Source organism: Panthera uncia, chromosome B1 (assembly GCF_023721935.1).
Source record: "Panthera uncia isolate 11264 chromosome B1, Puncia_PCG_1.0, whole genome shotgun sequence".
Lineage (NCBI taxonomy): Eukaryota > Metazoa > Chordata > Mammalia > Carnivora > Felidae > Panthera > Panthera uncia.
The window spans coordinates 44,083,150-44,102,131 of NC_064811.1; the positions used below are offsets into that span (position 1 = coordinate 44,083,150).

The 18,982-nt window shown below is 35.7% G+C and overlaps 2 protein-coding genes across 2 annotated transcripts in view; one reads left to right on the forward strand and one right to left on the reverse strand.

Annotated features, from left to right (window-relative positions):
- Positions 1-344: 344 nt before the first annotated feature.
- The window catches only part of PPAT (phosphoribosyl pyrophosphate amidotransferase), a 37,567-nt gene continuing 18,929 nt past the window's right edge, over positions 345-18,982 (reverse strand). Inside the window, exons 2-11 of the mRNA XM_049630516.1 lie at positions 12,600-12,666; positions 11,597-11,803; positions 9,725-9,837; positions 9,469-9,614; positions 8,949-9,021; positions 7,764-7,915; positions 7,244-7,371; positions 5,410-5,631; positions 4,081-4,201; positions 345-2,819 (exon numbers count right to left, since the gene is read on the reverse strand). Coding sequence (XP_049486473.1) covers positions 2,623-2,819; positions 4,081-4,201; positions 5,410-5,631; positions 7,244-7,371; positions 7,764-7,915; positions 8,949-9,021; positions 9,469-9,614; positions 9,725-9,837; positions 11,597-11,803; positions 12,600-12,666 — 1,426 coding nt within the window. The 3' untranslated portion in view covers positions 345-2,622. The remainder of the gene's footprint in view (positions 2,820-4,080; positions 4,202-5,409; positions 5,632-7,243; positions 7,372-7,763; positions 7,916-8,948; positions 9,022-9,468; positions 9,615-9,724; positions 9,838-11,596; positions 11,804-12,599; positions 12,667-18,982) is intronic.
- PAICS (phosphoribosylaminoimidazole carboxylase and phosphoribosylaminoimidazolesuccinocarboxamide synthase) overlaps positions 14,515-18,982 on the forward strand; it is a 52,375-nt gene continuing 47,907 nt past the window's right edge. The window contains exon 1 of the mRNA XM_049630518.1: positions 14,515-14,896. Coding sequence (XP_049486475.1) covers positions 14,515-14,896 — 382 coding nt within the window. The remainder of the gene's footprint in view (positions 14,897-18,982) is intronic.

An 18,982-nucleotide genomic window follows, 5' to 3' on the forward strand; every position in this document is an offset into this window, starting at 1 on the left:
AAAAAAAAACAACACAACTCCCCCAACACACACATACATTTTGGAAATCTAAGCCACCTCTTCTGTGACACTCCCCATTCTCACTGGTATTTCCTCCACAAAACTTTCCACTATTCTAGTGCTTACTCAGCATTACGTTTCTAATAACTTTATTTCTCCTTCCTACTCAGCCAGGACTTTTGCCTGGTTCATAAGCACTGGTCTATTTATTGAAATGCCTGGATCAGAGAAATAAGATCTGACTAGCTGGTGCCAAGAATGGAGCCTGGATGTGACTATTACTGCGCTACTCATCATAATGCACTAACCAAAGGTCATTATTAAAAAAAAAAGCACACACATACTTAAACACACTTATTACATATATTTATCACCAATACATCACAATGAAGTCACAAAAAAGTAGGCTTAGTTTAATTCACAACAATATAGATCCTGTGAAAACACATTTTTTCATCTTCTTTGTAATTTTCAGCACTCTGCTATTTAAAACAGTTAAACAACATTTGAGATTAAATGTAAAAAACTGTAATTGAATTCAGACTTCAGAAACTCGTGAAATAAAAGGCCATGATGGAGAAACATTAAGAAATTTGTAGAATAACCAAACTCTCACAGTCCCATATTCCTTTATAAAAGCATCTCAATAAGACAAAATAAAAACAATGAGAGACAAAAACTATGGAAAACATGAAAGTCAAATCAGAGATTTTGGTTTAGTACTTTCCCTGAGTCTCTTGTTTTTAAAAATCAAATGTAAGTAAGGCCAATTCAAAATTGACCCACAGGTCTTGCCTCCTCCATGCTGATATGAGGAATACATTTAAGACAAGAGGCTATACACTCAAGTGGTCCCAGGGCTTTATTCAAATGTCAATTTGCTTGTGTCATTGCCACAGCATTATCTAACCCACTGATGCCTGCTGCACATGGGCTTAAATAGCTGTCAAGATTTTATCTTGGCCTGCCATAATATATATATGTGAGACTATATACCAAATGAAGACAGAAGATTTCAGTTATTAATAAATATTAAATTCCTAAATGGATTTGGACACTATATACATCAAATTAAGGTAACTTAACACAGAAACAAACACTTTTATGTTTGAAAAAAATCTTACATAAACAGGAGTTGAGGGCAAGGCATCTTAAAATTTTAAATCTCAGATGTTACAGGAAAACACTTCAAAAAAACTGTATTTGTTAGATCCCAATAAAACAAAGTGGAAAAAAAGTGATAAGGTGATGCTTAGAATCAGACAGGCATGCTAATTCCAAAATAGTTGTCACCTTGATCTTAAACAAAATTGGCCCCTACAGGGTTTGTATTTGATCATTTAATTGCAATGATATATCTATATTTGTACATATATATGTATATATGTTTGCAAATGATCAAGCACTTTATTAAAAGAACATATAATTAATAAGAATGAAAGGGTTGTTAGAACCTAAAAATTTATTTTTTACTTCAAATGTACTAGGTTACTTGCTGGGTTTATACTATAAGGGCACTAAGCAGTATCATACTTCTTAGATCATACTTCATAGTCAAATGTAGAAAAACACCTTCCACAGACATGTTTTTACAATCATCCTTAGGACATCTCAAAGACAGGTGGCAAAGCACTGCTAAACTGTATGTCTCCCTTCATCATAATGAAATCTCAATTTCAGAATAACAGCCAACGTTTCAAAAGCTAATAATCATGCACTATCTTAAAACTGAGGGGTGAAAGGATGGCTCTAACCACCACAAAAAGTATGACACTTTTTCACATCCCTATTAATTAATTTACTAAGTACCCCGCTGCACAGGCGGGAAAAGTGAGGCACAAAGAGGCATGTATTTATTGTTGTTGATGTTTCAAGATTTGTCTAAAGTTAGACAGGGAAGATAAGGTCAAAACCACACTGAGAACTCTAGAGGCTTGACACTTTGGGGATATAATGGATTCAAGGTTTGAGTGAAATGTTGTATTTAACTCATGTCTTGTTTGCATCACACCATCTTAGTCTAACCTCTTGCAAACCATTTAAAGCATGGACCTGGGAAATGCCACTTACTACCTACTTTCTCTGACCAGGTGAAAAAGGCTAGCCAATGCTTGTGTGTAAACAAACAAACAAACACCACAAAAAACAGTGTTGTTGCATTATATGCAATCAGCAAAGTTCAATTATGAAAATATTCCATAACCGAATTGCAATAACTCAAGAAACATTCCACAAAATTTTCTAAGAATCTGTGGGAAGGTATAGTGCCTGGCCATCCCTACTAAACAGAAATTTATCTATTCATTGCATTATTGTTGCTGATCTGAACTTAAATGTGTATGATCTCATAACTGGTAGCCTCAAAGTACTAAACTACTAAACAAAACAAAGGATCATCCAAACTCCTAGATGACACCAAAATATTTATCTAGGATCATTAAGGAAAGCATAGCACTTTGGTACTCTTTTCAGAAAAGAAATCTCAAAACATATAAAGGTAATCATAAGCATACAGCATTTTACATTGACCAAGGGAGTAACAGTTAAATGGATAAGGTATAACCACCACTATAACTTCTTGACCAACTTTGTATTTTGAAACATCAGGTCTGCCCCTATCAACTACCATTCCAACTCCACAGGGTATTTTCCAGTGAGACATGCTGTACAATGACCATTCTTTTCAAAGCATTCCAGACCATTCCCATTTTCTTGAATCATAATATCCTGCTTTTCCACTTTCTGTTTTTTAAACTTTATCCCTTCTTGTACAGATGAAACTAGTCCTCCCACTGACAGATATACAACACTGTTTGCTCCTACAGAGGGAAAGAGGGGAAAAGGAAAAGGTCATGATGCTTCCTTTGGAAAGAAAGATCTGCCTCACAAGACAACAGTCACAAACAGGAAAACTTAAGCCAGCATAAAAATTTCTCTTTCATATTCTTAAAAAAAAAAAAAAAAAAAAAGCAGGGGTGGAGGAGGGGAGAGGGAATAAGCAATAAAATTCTGGGCCTTTATAATTTTTTAAAATTTGAAATTGGAATTTAAATTGCTATTTAAAATAGCACTGGAGGCTTCAAATCTAGAATGGGTTCAGAAAGTCTCTTTAGTAATTTTCTTGATTATGAAAAACAGACTTTGAAGTCAGGAAAATCTGGGTTCAAATTTAAGCTCAAGGTCACTTACTTTTCCCAAGTCTTTTCATTTATAAGGGAAACATGGCCTAACTATACGGTATCTGTGGTATTATTAAAATAATACAGATATGTTCCGGGCAAAAAGTGAGTGTTCACAATAAGGTACCAATTGGATGATATTCAAAGTATTTAACTGGTAAGGCACAGGCATGTCAAAACCAGCCATCTAGACAACCAGTGCGGAGATACCAAGGCACATTGGCTAAACATCTGCTGTGATATTAAAACAGTTTATCTCACCTAATTTGAAAAGCAAATGTCTTGGGGTGCCTGGGCAGCTCAGCTGGTTAAGATCTGACTCTTGATTTCAGCCCAGGTCACTGACAATGGGGAGTCTGCCTGGGATTCTCTCTCTCTCCCCCTCCCCTGCTTGCTCGCTCTCTCAAAAATAAATAAATAAACTTTAATTAAAAAAAAAGAAAGAAAAAACAGAAAAGCAACTGTCTTATCCAGGATAAGCTAATCTCCAAGTCTGCTGACCTCATTATTAAAGATAACCCTACATTAGCTTTTCACTTTTTGATTTGTACCCACATCTAAATTATTCTATTATAATCTGTGGTAAAATTGTTTTTGTTTTTCTTCAGATCTGATCTTTGGGAGGCTTTAACTGATATGCCTGCAGTTCCCTCTACCTAGAAAGCCTTTCTTCCTTTTTACCTGATCTCACCTTGGCCTAGGTCTCCAATATAGCACTTACCATGGTGTGTATACACACCAGGCACTCTATTCGGAATACTATTCAATATCTGCTTAACATGTTATAAAACTATCTATTCTTAACAAATGCTGGACATTGTTTTTATTACAAGTATAAAGACTGACAGGCTTTGGATTTTCTCTGTTAAAAAAAAATGTTTAGAGAAATTTTAATACCTACCCAGATATTTTGCAAGATGTTCAAATTCAGGTTTATTGGCAATAAGCTCTTCTTTTGTTGGTATGTTTATTCCCATAAAGCATGGGTATCTAATTGGCGGTGAAGCTACTCGAATGTGTACCTTGGAAAGAAATCATTTCACATATTATTCTAACATTTATAACCCTTCTGGAGCAGCCCTGCTCTAAACTCCAAAGCATCTGGACAAAGATTTCAAAATGTCAGCCACTTGTAAAAGATTCTTTTTACTGAGTTGCCTATTGTTTCCTTTTACCATCTATCAGTGAGAACATTTCTTTCTTCTATTTCCCATTTAATGACTTTATATTCCTAGGACCACCTTAATTTTCTCTTGAATGCCACTTTTTCCTACCTCTTATTTTACCATTTCAGAAAGCAAAAAATGGTCTACAGGATATAACAAAAACCTTAACTACTATTAAGAGCTTTTTTCCTCTATTATTACTTTTCTGCCTTTTGTAAGGTACATTTACATGGCCATAATTGGCATCCACAATTATTTTACCTTTCTTATAAAGCAAAGATTTTCCCATATTACGTAGTCTTCATAATTACAGTTTTTAGTGGCTACAACATATTTCATCATACTTAGGTAGATACATTTCCTACTGGTAGATACATAAGCTGTTGTGTATTCTTTTTTACTACTGCAACAAATGGTGAATTTACTTTACACCTCTTTGTTTTTAATTACAAAATTTTCAAGGAATTCTGAGGAGATTATCATAATTCTAACAGCCATAAAAAAGCTGGAAAATCATAATCACAATTATTTTCAAAGCTTTCTAGAGAGACTGCCACTGCTTTCCATGCCACTTTCTCCTACAAGAGATTTTATTATTGAATCCACTCAACTATTAGTTGTAAATGACACCTCACTTCTGTATTTTGAATTACTAAGATATTTAGAGTTAGAATAAGCTTTGAGATTTAAAAATATAACCCAATGTGGCAAATCTATTACAGTAGGATTTGTTCTACATCTTCAAAAAGAGAAGTACTCTAAAAATTAAACAAACATTTTATTGTGTGGCTTTTGTGAGTTTTTAAAATTAACCTTATAAAAATTTTAATCTTTTATATTGAGGTTTTTAGTCTATTAAGGATTATAGTTAGTATGCAGTTTAAGAGTGGCTATTATATGTTTTCCAAGTTGCTGCATAGTTATTCCTAAACCAACTCATTTGAAAGATGACAATTTATTTTATTGAACTATCCATTTTCATTCGCTGTACTAAATTGCAATTTTTATGCCAGTATTGTACTATTAATTATCGGTACTTTAGGGTATGTTTTAATAATACTTACCTCTTTCGCACCAGATTCTTTGAGCAATTTGATTATAGGTGAGATGGTATTGCCTCTCACAATTGAATCATCTACAAGAACGATTCTTTTGCCTTTAAAGTTGTCCGACAATACTCCAAATTTTTTTGCAACACCAAGTTGTCTCAACCGCATGTTTGGCTGAATAAATGTTCTTCCTACATACCGGTTTTTACATAGCACCTCCACATATGGAAGCCCACACTGACAAGAAATAAAAGGACAATGAACAGCAACATATAGAGAACTCTAGATTCTTATTTTCTCTAGGTCATTCTTCCATTATAATACGTATGAAAACATTTGAAATTGCTATTCTGAACTCTCCATCAATAGATTACAATTTTTCTTCACTATTTAAATTGTAGGGGAAAAAAGGCAAAAAGTAAACTCGTTCAAAGTAATATACTCATTGGGAAAACAAATTGATTTTGTCAGAAGTTGTAATGTTTCTCTCTTAAACAAATATTACTTCCCTGTCTTGGAAAGGAACAGTAAGTGTGTGCAGACAGGACAATAAATCACTGACAAAAAAATTCACAGCAATTAAAAACTATCAGCAAGAAATGAATTAAAACTAGTATGTAGGAGTACCTGGGTGGCTTAGTCGGTTAGGCATCTGAGTCCTGATTTTGGCTCAAAATCATGATCTCAAAGTTTGCTGTAAGCACAGAGCCCATGTGGGATTTCTCTCTTTCCCCCCGCCCCTCCCCAGCTTGTGCTCTTTCTCTCTCCCAAAAAGTAAATAAAGATTAAAAAAAATAAACAACAAAACCCAGTATGCAAAGAATGCTTTTTGAGGGACAGGAGGTGATTTATCCATCTTTCAAGGTAATACTAATCTAAAATATGTGCATATTGGGGCACCTGGGTGGCTCACTCGGTTAAGTGTCCGACTTCGGCTCAGGTCGTATCTCACGGTTCGTGGGTTCGAGCCCCGTGTCAGGCTCTGTGCTGACAGCTCAAGAGCCTGGAGCCTGCTTTGGATTCTGTGTCTCCTTCACTCTCTGCCCCTCCCCCATTTGCACTCTCTCTCTCTCTCTCTCAAAAAAATAAACGTTAAAAAAAAATTAAAAAAAACAAATAAAATAAAATGTGCGCATATCATTTCTTTTGAAAACATAAAACTTTCAACATAGTGAATGCAGATGAGGACACCCCAGGATCACCATAGTCATATAAATCTGGTTATGGAAAATGAAATTAAGCACAGTACTAAAAACATTACACAAAATGAACATAAACGGCTTTGTGATCACCCATACTAAATAGAGAACAAATAAACCAGTGGTTTGTGAGGGAGGGTGCTTCAAGAAATAAGTTTTAGTAATAAGTAAATATTACCACCAAATTCTATAGGTATTCATGATGTTATCTTTTTTTTTTAAGTTTATTTATTTATTTTGAAAGAGAGCACAAGCAGGGGAGGGGAAGAGAGAGAGGGAGAGACAAAATCCCAAGCAGACTCCACGCCATCAGCACAGAGCCTGATGTGGGGCTCAAACTCACGAACCATGATGAGATCATGACCTGAGCCAAAATCAAGAGTCAGACACTTAACCAACTATGCCACCCGAGTGCCCCAATGATGTTGTCTTTTTAAGTGAAGTGGATCATTCTGCTCATCTTTAGGTGAATCTTGGGGTGGATTCCACTAAAACAGTGCCATTGAATGAAAAGGTTGGAAAATAACTCTTGTTGTAAAGGATCCAACATTTTCCTTTTCCTTGTAATATACTGGTAAGTTTCTCTTTATATACAAGGGTTTCTGATTTCAGTGCTATAAGAGCATTTCACTGCATGTCAAGAGAAATACCTTTCCTGCATAACCAAGAGCAGCGGGTGTAGCAGATTCCGGAACAGTGCTAACCAAATCTGCATCCACTGGTGCCTCAATTGCCAGCTGCTGACCACAACGGTATCTTACTGTGTAAACCATTTGGTCTGGAATGTTTGAAAAAAAAAATAGATTATTTTTACTTAGCATTTCATTATTATTCTAAGAAAACTAGCTTGTTAGAACTCTATATATGGAGTACAAAAAGTAAAGCATATAAAACAACTAAAGCAGAAAATATAAACTGGGGAATTCAGTATTTAAAAAAAATTTGGCCTTATTACATATCTGAAAATCATAATCCTTACTCCTAAAAGGAAAACATGGTCCAGCATGAAAGGGAAAAATAGTGATATTATGACTTGTAGGTTCAGTCTCATATCCACAGCATCTAAAAATGTGCCTCCAAAGAGCCAGGTAAGCCTTTGAACCAAGAACTGCCATGTTTCAGTGAGATAAATAAGAAACTTAAGTAAAAAGTTAAAGATATTTTATTTACCTTCAAATATACTATCTGGTCTTGCAAAATAAACATATTCAAAGATACAAAATGCCATCGGGTTTCCTTCAGACCTTGGTATAATATCAAGAGTTTGGACACTACGTTTGGTTATTTCCACAATTTCTCCAGGCAAGACTTCACGGTAATATCTTGGGAAACAATGTTAAAGAAAGAAGACTTTAAATAAACCAGTCCTTAAGACTGATAATAACATCTATTGTAAAGTACACAAAGAGTCCCTTCCCTTATAAAGGAAAAGTGGTTCAGTTTAATACAGAGATGGCTTAAGGGGCGCCTGGGTGGCTTGGTCGGTTAAGCGTCCGACTTCGGCTCAGGTCATGATCTCACGGTCCGTGAGTTCGAGCCCTGCGTCGGGCTCTGTGCTGATAGCTCGGAGCCTGGAGCCTGTTTCAGATTCTGTGTCTCCCTCTCTCTCTGCCCCTCCCCTGTTCATGCTCTGTCTCTCTCTGTCTCAAAAATAAAAAAAATAAAAAATAAAAAAAATAAATAAACGTTAATATAGAGATGGCTTAAAAAATAAAAAATTAATATTCTTCCAGCAGTAAATCTAATACTTGTATCTTGCGGTGCCTGGGTGGCACAGTCACTTAAGTGTCTGACTCTTGATCTCAGCTCAGGTCATGATCTCACATTTCATGAGTTTGAGCCCTGCATCAAGCTCTGAGCTGATGGTGCAGCACCTGCTTAGAGTTCTGTCTCTCCTTCTCGCTATACTCCCCCTGCTCTCTCAAAATAAAAAAAAGTAATAATAAAAAAATAAAATAAATTAAAAAAATTTAATACTTCTATCTTATCCCTAAATTCTAATTTTTATTTTAAAAAATAAAAGCCATAAATTTTACTCAGTTTTTGAAGAACAGAGGTTAAAGAGAACATTTTTATCCTGGCTTAAATTTTTCGATCATAACTATTCCTTGTTGAGGAGATTCTTCCTTTCTAAAATAAGTCTCATAGTATTTTGAAAGCAAGATGCCAGTTTCAAAATTAGAAGGTATTACTGGAATATTAAAGTCAGTGCCAGTGCTGAGTAAAATGTACAAAAGAAACTGCATTCATTTATATATAGGTCTTCTAGCAGCCATCAGAAAGAAAACTTTCACGTAACAAAAAACTTTTTACTGATGTGGAAAAAGTGAATATGCTGAGTGAAACAAAACTTACCTTGCGCCAATTGATAAAAAACTACAAGATTCTGAAGACACCACCCATCCTTCTGTTTCTGAAGCTTTTTTCTCTGTAAATCACAAGACAATTCAGTTAATGGATTCAAGAAATTTTACAAGAGGCTACCTATTTCAAGAGAACAGTTAAACACCAAATAGATAAATAAGCATCTGACTATGGCTCAGGTCATGCTCTCAGGCTCATGAGTTCAAGCCCCACGCTGGACTCTGTGATGACAGCTCAGAGCCTGGAGCCTGCTTCAGATTCTGTGTGTGTCTCTCTCTTTCTGCTCTCCCCTCTCTCCCGCTCATGCTGTGTCTCCCTCTCTCTCAAGAATAAATAAACAATAAAAAAAAAAAAAAAAAAAAAAAACGAAGTACTACATCATTTTTTTTCTTTTTATCTAGTTCCTTCTCATTCATAAGCTTCCTATACCTAAAGATTTGAGGGTGTACCAACAGTAGGACAAGAACTTGGAAAAGCATTATGAAACTGTATTTCTTCTGAAGTGCATTACCTTTATCATTTATATCAGATACAGGAATAAGACGTCCAATGCATAGAGGGCGATTTCCATAAGGATCTCGTACGGCATAAATAACATCTCTGTGCATTATAAGCAGGGAATATGCTGTAGGTGCTTCCTTCATTAAGTTTTTAATCCTGGAATTAATTAAATAATTGAATAATTTCAGTTATAAACACAAGACATAAGCTCTGCAACACAGAGCTCTCGTAGCAGAGCTGTGAGCTTAGCCTAGTTTTACAATTACCTTGCTACCCAGTCTGGGGTGCCATCTTGTTCCTGAGGAGGTGTATATGCCAGTAACTGGGTAATCATTTCACTATCAGAACTTGTTGACAAACCAATACCATGCCGCAGAAGCTATTTAGAATGGAGAAAAGTGTAATCATTAGAGGGGAAGCTCCACCTCACCCCTCACCCAGTAGCCCACCATAATGGAAAGAGATCAGGCATTGTGTGAATTTTCAGTTATGAAAATCCTGCATTCTACTAATGACACATGTATATAATAATGGAGAACCACTGCTGAAAGCAATAGGAAGTCTCTGAAGGTTTTTAAGTAAGAAAAAAAAAGTGCTCTAGGAAGCATATAGAATAGCTTTTGAAAACTAAGTTTGAAGGAATATAAACCTGCAGTCAAGGTGGGGAAGAGTGGAGAAGGCACAAGAATTTGGAACTGTGATTCTAACTTTTTCAGCCCTTGACAATCCTGACCAATAGGATACATTCCCATAAGAGTGGCATACTACAGTTGGGGCCGCTCAATCCAGGTTTGTTAGTGATAGTGCTGGTGGGCTATCCATCCCCACTGATTATTGCTGACAGAATAGAAGAAAGGAATTAACTATATGGAACAATTAAATGTAGAAGATGTAATAAAAATTGGTTGAGCACACTCATGAAGATTATAAGGTTCTGAGCCAGTGTGACCAGGACAAGAACACCACCAATGACCTGTACAGGTTGAGTTTAAACTGATACTATAGAACATTTTCAGTAGGCAGCTAAATGTGTAGAGGTGAAATCCAGACTCTGGGAAGTGGTTGTGTCTAGAAATGAGCTAGGTATTGCATGGAATTGAATTTTGGTGGTTATCACTAAGTGGTGAGTTTTTCTTAGTAATTTTTACTTCATATTTATACTTTTTTGATTGTGTGAATTAAAAAATTCTTTTTTCACTTACGGGCAGAAAAACATATTATCATTATAATACCAGTGCCTAAAAAGAGAGCAAAACAAAGCTAGAATTGAAAATAAAAGGACAATGAGTGGAATGGAAGCATGGTTCTAGATATTTTCAACCCACCAAAATTCATCATCATTTGACTCCTGTCACTATTCATCCCATGTAAAATGCCTTGTTCTAGAATGCTAAGGAAATAACTGTGTGTGCATGTGTGTGTGTATAACCATCCTGTTACTGAATGCCACCTGAGGTTTTTCTTTCCAAGGTTACCAGATCAAGATTATTATAATCCAATGGACTGAAGAAACGTGGCATCAATAAATGAATGGCAAGAATGGATAAATAAGCTATCAGGAATATAAAGATACTAAGGAATTAAAAAAAAAAAAAAGGAAGATAAACTAATGATGGATAAAAGCATAGGCATAAATTAACATAGAATGCTCTAAATACCATGCTATGAACGAAAATGAACATAAGTAAATTCTTTGCCTTTTCCCCAAGTGGTTTCCTGTAATTGTTTCCAAATCACTTTCCCTTGTATTTGTTATCCAGTTTATATTCTATTTTCTTTTTATGCTTTGAACATAAGGACAAGGCTGAAGGGATAGGAACAGCCCATAAAACCCTAATTTCTCTGTTTCTCACAACAACCATAAATCAACTTTTTAACATCTCTATTCTAAAGCAGTACCATCAGAATCACCTTAGAAGTACATTAAAATGCAGACTGACCACCCTCCTGCTGCAGATTCTGGGGCTCAATCTTAGAATCTGCAATTATAACAAATACTCCAGGTAATTCTAATACAGTTGTCCTTTGCAGTTAGATAACAGGTGGCAACAATTAGAAAATATCCTGCACCAAGATCCCCAATAACTTCATTTCATTAATTTATCCTAATAATGAAAAAAAGCATTAAAAACACTTACCTTTTTCCTTAATTGAGTAGCATTTACCAATTCGCCGTTATGTGCCACAGCTATTTTCCCATGAAGTGTTTCAACAACAAAGGGCTGACAGTTTTCTAATTCACAGTTTCCTGTAGTGGCATATCTCGTGTGTCCAATTCCAAGGTTTGAAATATATAATTTCTTCAAATTGTCTTGAGTAAAGACATGATTTACAAGACCCATTCCCTTGTAAAGTCAAAGTAGAAGCTCATCTTAGAAAAAAAAAACCAGACTTGTGGCCCTAGTGAGTAAAGGCTTTTATCCTATGTGCTCCAGAATTCTAATCTTAAAGACTAACCTAATTGTAAGAACCATGAAATATCTTTTTAGAAAAAAATTTGAGGGGTACGTGGGTGGCTCAGTTGGTTAAGCATCCGACTTCAGCTCATGATTTCGCGGTTCATGAGTTCCAGCCCTGCCTGGTTCGTGAATTCCAGTCCCGCATCAGGCTCTGTGCTGACAGCTCAGAGGCTGGAGCCTGCTTTGGATTCTGTGTCTCCCTCTCTCTCTCTGCTCCTCCCCTCCTTGCACTCTCTCTCCCTCTCTCTCTTAAAAATAAATAAACAAAAAAAATTTTTTAAAAATTGAGGTGAAATTCACATAACAAAATTAACCATTTTAAGGTAAACAATTCAATGGCATTTAATACATTCACAATGTTGAGCACTTGTTTTATGAGCTACTTTCCATTAAAACACTGAAGATGTACTAAAGAGTAAATTTTGTTAAATAAACTAAATCAAATGCATTTTAAAAACCCAAAGCATGTTAAAATATTTAAATATATGACCTGTTTCCGTGAGTCAGTGAAGCAAACTATCACACAGAAATGGACCCTAATTGGACAAATGGAAATGGCTGATCCAGCGTATGACTTTTATATGCAAATTATTTGTTCAAATTTCCTTCCCCCACCAACATACTAGTTATCATCTGGTTATTGTTATCTTTATTATCAACATTTCTTAATGTTCAAATATACCTTGTGTGTTTTGAATGTTGGTACTGAATTCCCATCACTGGTCACAATACCAGCACTCTCCTGACCCCTGTGAATACAAAAAGGCATCAACTGTTAAATTTAAATTTACCTCATTGATAAGCTTCTTTATGAAGCATACTTTTCTCAAGAGCATTCAGGAACTGACAATACATTACATGCTACCAGTACCAGTGCCCCTTCTATTCACGATGATGGTGACCAGATAGATGATATTGTCTGAGTTCTAACTAATATGCCAGGCACTGTCCTAAAATTTATAGGAACGACCTAATTTATTAGGCTCTCACAACAATCCTATGAACTAAATACTATGATTATCATGATTATCATTCCCATTTTACAAATAAGGACACTAAAGAAATGGAAATTAAGTAACTTGCCCGATGTTGCATGGAAAGTGGCAGCACAGCCAGGATGAGAACACAATCTGACTCCAGAACTTGAGCTTCTAACCCCTGTACTACGTGACCTCTAAATTGAGTATGTAGATATAAATGGATATCTCCAAATAAATTGTTAGGTAAAATGCTTAGTTGTGGGTACTAGAATCATGAACAAAATTCTTTTTTTTTTTTTTTTTGAGGTTTTTGCTTTGTTTTTCTGCACTTAACTTTTCTTCCCCAACAAATATCTGTCACTTTAGTTATTACAAAACAATAAATGCTGCTTCTAAAAATGCTAAGCTAATCAGGAACTTTGTATTTCATCTCTGCGTTAATATTTCTAGGTGATGAAATAAAAAAAGCCAAAAGCTGGGCCAGAGGTAGTTATAACACACCTTAAGACTAAGAGGATCTGTACCACTATGGAGTAATAAAATAAAGATTCCAAATGCTCCACAATTTTAATAGCTCTATAAATACTAGATGTGTTTTAACAAATTTTTGTTCCAAAGAATGTATAACAGGGTAGAAATAAAAGGTAAATTTCTATCATATATGTATATGTACATTAATAACTAATTATAAGTCAATTAATACATTGACTTATTTAGCTAAAATAATGGCTAAAATAATATTTTTCAAAATTATATATTATAGTTGTTTAGGCATTTTTTTAAAGTTTATTTTGAGAGAGAGAGAGAGAGAGAGAGAGAGAGAACAGGTGAGCTAGTAGAGGAGGGACAGAGAGAGAGGGAGAGAATCCCAAGCAGGCCTCCATGTTGTCAGCACAGAGCCCGACTTGGGGTTAGATCAGATCATGAGCCAAAATCAAGAGTTGGACGCTCAGTGGACTGAGCAGCCCAGGCATCCCTGTTTATCATTTTAATAAGAAAAAAAGTACATTAAGTGTACCTGCAAAGTAAAAATCTAAATATTTAAAATTAAAATTTTACTAAATTATCAATGCATTAAATACTACCAATACGTTAAATATATATGCATAACTCTATACACCCTATAAGACTGGATCACTTATGACTTAGGATTTCTTTACTGAAATGATGTGGTCTTCAAGGTTAACCTATGCTAGAAGACTAAATGATTCATGGCAGAGGGGAAAAAAAATAACGTTTGCCATAAATCTTGGGGCAGAAAGAACCTCTGCCACCCACTTCTAAAATTATTTTTTAAAAATCAACAACCATTTAGTAAACCAGAGTATTATGTAAGAAAAGAAATAAACAAAAAAATGGTTTTCCTTCCCTTTTGTCTCCAGGGTAATTTCCCCTTAAGTCTGAAATGAAAAACATTAGGCATCATTTAGGTCCAGGCTTTTTTAATCACAAAGCCTGCGTATTTGGCAGTTTCTCAAGTTACTCCCCTCAGGCAGCTTGAACCAGTTAAACTAGATCTTTTCAGCTCTTTGGAGCTTATTGACAACCAGCCGTCTGGTTTCCTAGGAAACAAAACCTTGGCTAGAAATAGTGAATCATTTCCAGGTCACTTTCAACATGGAGAGTGGAGCAGGAAAGCACTGGACTGAAGAAGAGGTTAAAGCTTTGCTAAGTGTCTGGGCAGAAAAAAATATACGAAAACAACTTTATGGAACACTGAGAAATAAAGGAATATTTATTTACATTGCTAAAAGGCTGCAAGCACTAGGAGTATACAGAGATTGGAAACAGTGCCGGGCAAAGTACAAAAATCTCAAATATGAATACAGAACAGTTAAATATGCCCATAACTCTGGAGACAGCTCTAAAACTATGAAGTTCTTCCATGATTTGGATGCGATCCTGCAGTATGAACCTGCCACCCAATTAACAGAGGAAGATGCAAATGGCAGGTGCCTGGCAACGCTGAGCCAAAGTACAGCTCCAGAGACCACCGAAGGTAAAAAAGAAAAAGTAGCATTCTTTTGTTGTTTTTACCTAACAAACTATAACAGTATAGGATTTCTGAGTCCATATGATAAACATAGCCTGGAATATTATGGTTGAGAAAAACAACTGACTTGTTACAGTATTTTGCACAAGGTAAAAAATTTAGAAAGATTAAATACCTCCACTTTTTAAATCCGTAAAATACTGAAAAAAAAAAAAAACACATTAAAATGACATTAACTGCTAATGCCAACTGCTCCTTAAGCATGCCTGATGTTTTGTGAAAAATGGATTGGGCTTTGAAAACATTTTAGGTTTTAATTTTTTAAGGGTGGCAAAAGAAAAAAAAAATCAAATATATTACTCCACTGTTGTTTCCCCACAGCTCCAAACAAGACAGAACTTTCTGCTCTATATTAACGTTCCCATTTTTCTAAATTTATCAATAACAGCACTAAAATACTAGGAAATAATAACTTCTTTCATTACTTGTTTAGAAGAACAGCTCCCTTTAACAAAAAAATGAAACAAAAATAGACTTGATTATATGATTTATGATTAAATGATTTAGATATTAAAACAAGGTTCTTGACTTGCTGTGTTGTTAAGCCCAACACTATTTACATAGAATTTGCTCACTGTCTGTAGAAGCTGAATATATCACCAGGGAAAGAGGGGAAATCAATGGCAGTAATGAGATTTCTCCCATAGCGAAAGTCTTACAGATGCTATTTTTAAGGGCAGAGTTGTTCAATTCAAAATTTCTAATACCTACTGTTTGTGTATATCATGTGCAAAGCACTGAGCTACATGCTTTGTAACTGCAGAAAGGAGGGCATCATGAATAAATTTAACACCCAAAAGAAAATGGTAAGTGGTAGAATAAAGATAGCAAATGAGAAAGGATGGTACAATGACAGAAATTGAAGTTAGGTTAATTTGGGTTATCTGAACTTTGTGTGTAAAGCTCAATAATAAATCATTTGGTAAAAAATGCACTTCACTTAACATACTCCCTTTACATTGCTGATACTATACCAAATTCTGAGAAAGCTCTGCAGCCACTGTCAAGTTAAAGAGCAATAACACTGGAGGCAGCTGGGTGGCCAGTAGGTTAAGGCATCTGACTCTTAATTTTGGCTAAGGTCATGATCTCACTTTCCTGAGTTCGAGCGCTGTGCTGTAAAAGTCCAGCCTGCTTGTGATTCTCCCCCTCTTTCTGTCCCTCCCCTGCTCGCACTCTGTCTCTCTCAAAATAAATAAATTAAAAAAAAAAGAGCAATAACATTATTTTATCCAATTAATCACCCTGCACTCTTTGGCTTTTAAATGCTTTAAATATTGGTTAATGGCAAGTAAATGACTCAACTTCTGAAAGGCCTTGATTTTAACCAGAGGTTGGTGTAATGAAGATGTGGGTGCTAAATCCCCACTATTTTTGCCCCTCTTTTCTCTAGCCACCCCCCCCCCGTCGCGCGTGCGCGTGCGCGTGCGTGTGTGTGTGTGTGTGTGTGTGTGTGTGTTTAATCTCCACTTAACAGGATCTCCTTCTAACCCATTCAGGTACCCCCATGGCTCTAAATTCCCCATTTTCACTTGTAAGCAGATGGCCCATAATTACTTCTGAACGTTGTATGGTTCAGGTATCTCAAACCCTCCAATTCTAAAACCATACTCTCTCTCTTCCCTCATTCAGAACTGATCCTCCTACAAACTGCCTCCACCTTACTATCACTGTATTTCCAATCATTTAAATAAACTTAAACATTAAACATTTGAGATATCCTTGACCTTTCATCGGTCACTAAGTCCTTAAAAAAACTACTGACATGTTTCATAAATTTTCCCCTGTTCTATTCTCATTATCACCATGTAGAACTTCATCTATCACATGGAATATTAAGATAAGCTCTTAACTGGTCTCCTTACTTTTCAGCCCCTTCCTGACACATCATCTACAATGTCTCTGGTTGTTGTTATTTAAACTTTTTGAATTATAAAATTACAAGCACATTAGCATTTTGTTTACTTTAAAAATTATCTTTAAATTATACCCAGAATTAATTATAATTCAGGATTAAATGTTACTTAATGGTTCCATAATACTTGAGTGCATATACAGTTTGTCTTTGCCCCCTAAGAGAAATGATGCTATAATCAATACCTAACATTATCACTTTTTTTTATTATTTTTTAATAATATGAAATTTATTGTCAAATTGGTTTCCATACAACACTCAGTGCTCATCCCAAAAGGTGCCCTCCTCAATACCCATCACCCACCCTCCCCTCCCTCCCACCCCCCATCAACCCTCAGTTTGTTCTCAGTTTTTAACAGTCTCTTATGCTTTGGCTCTCTCCCACTCTAACCTCCTTTTTTTTTTTTTTTTCCTTCCCCTCCCCCATGGGTTTCTGTTAAGTTTCTCAGGATCCACATAAGAGTGAAACCATATGGTATCTGTCTTTCTCTGTATGGCTTATTTCACTTAGCATCACACTCTCCAGTTCCATCCACGTTGCTACAAAAGGCCATATTTCATTTTTTCTCATTGCCACGTAGTATTCCATTGTGTATATAAACCACAATTTCTTTATCCATTCATCAGTTGATGGACATTTAGGCTCTTTCCATAATTTGGCTATTGAGAGTGCTGCTATAAACATTGGGGTACAAGTGCCCCTATGCATCAGTACTCCTGTATCCCTTGGGTAAATTCCTAGCAGTGCTATTGCTGGGTCATAGGGTAGGTCTATTTTTAATTTTCTGAGGAACCTCCACACTGCTTTCCAGAGCGGCTGCACCAATTTGCATTCCTACCAATAGTGCAAGAGGGTTCCCGTTTCTCCACATCCTCTCCAGCATCTATAGTCTCCTGATTTGTTCATTTTGGCCACTCTGACTGGCGTGAGGTGATATCTGAGTGTGGTTTTGATTTGTATTTCCCTGATGAGGAGCGATGTTGAACATCTTTTCATGTGCCTGTTGGCCATCCGGATGTCTTCTTTAGAGAAGTGTCTATTCATGTTTTCTGCCCATTTCTTCACTGGGTTATTTGTTTTCGGGTGTGGAGTTTGGTGAGCTCTTTATAGATTTTGGATACTAGCCCTTTGTCCAATATGTCATTTGCAAATATCTTTTCCCATTCCGTTGGTTGCCTTTTAGTTTTGTTGGTTGTTTCCTTTGCTGTGCAGAAGCTTTTTCTCTTCATAAGGTCCCAGTAGTTCATTTTTGCTTTTAATTCCCTTGCCTTTGGGAATGTGCCGAGTAAGAGATTGCTATGGCTGAGGTCAGAGAGGTCTTTTCCTGCTTTCTCCTCTACGGTTTTGATGGTTTCCTGTCTCACATTCAGGTCCTTTATCCATTTTGAGTTTATTTTTGTGAATGGTGTGAGAAAGTGGTCTAGTTTCAACCTTCTGCATGTTGCTGTCCAGTTCTCCCAGCACCATTTGTTAAAGAGACTGTCTTTTTTCCATTGGATGTTCTTTCCTGCTTTGTCAAAGATGAGTTGGCCATACGTTTGTGGGTCTAGTTCTGGGGTTTCTATTCTATTCCATTGGTCTATGTGTCTGTTTTTGTGCCAACATTATCACTTTAGAATAGACTATCAGAAGTTCAATTACTGGTCAGGAGGGCTATGATTACTTTGAAACAGTGCTAAAAAAAAAAAAAAATGCTTTCCAAAAGAACTGTACTTTACTTAACTAACTATAATGGTGTATGTGATTGCTAACTTTTAATTTGCATTTTTTAAATTACTAATGCTATGGAACAATTTTCTATATGTTTATTCACTTTTACAAATTATGTCAACTGAGGTCTTAGAAACTGCGTGATCTCTTTTGCCTTAAAATTTTGGCTGGTTTTTATTTGATCTATAGAATTCAAAAGTTTTCAATGTAATCAAACAGTGATGAAAAAGGTTTTGATTAAAGTTCTTAATGCAATCAAATAGTCTTTTTTAAGGCTTAGAAAGCCCTCCTTTACTTTTGGTCTGATTCATTTATAATGTCTTCTGGTTTCTCTATGGGGAACCAGCACAATTTTTATTGGTATATGGTAAATTGAAGAAGGGAAGAAAAACAATGTGCCTTTTCC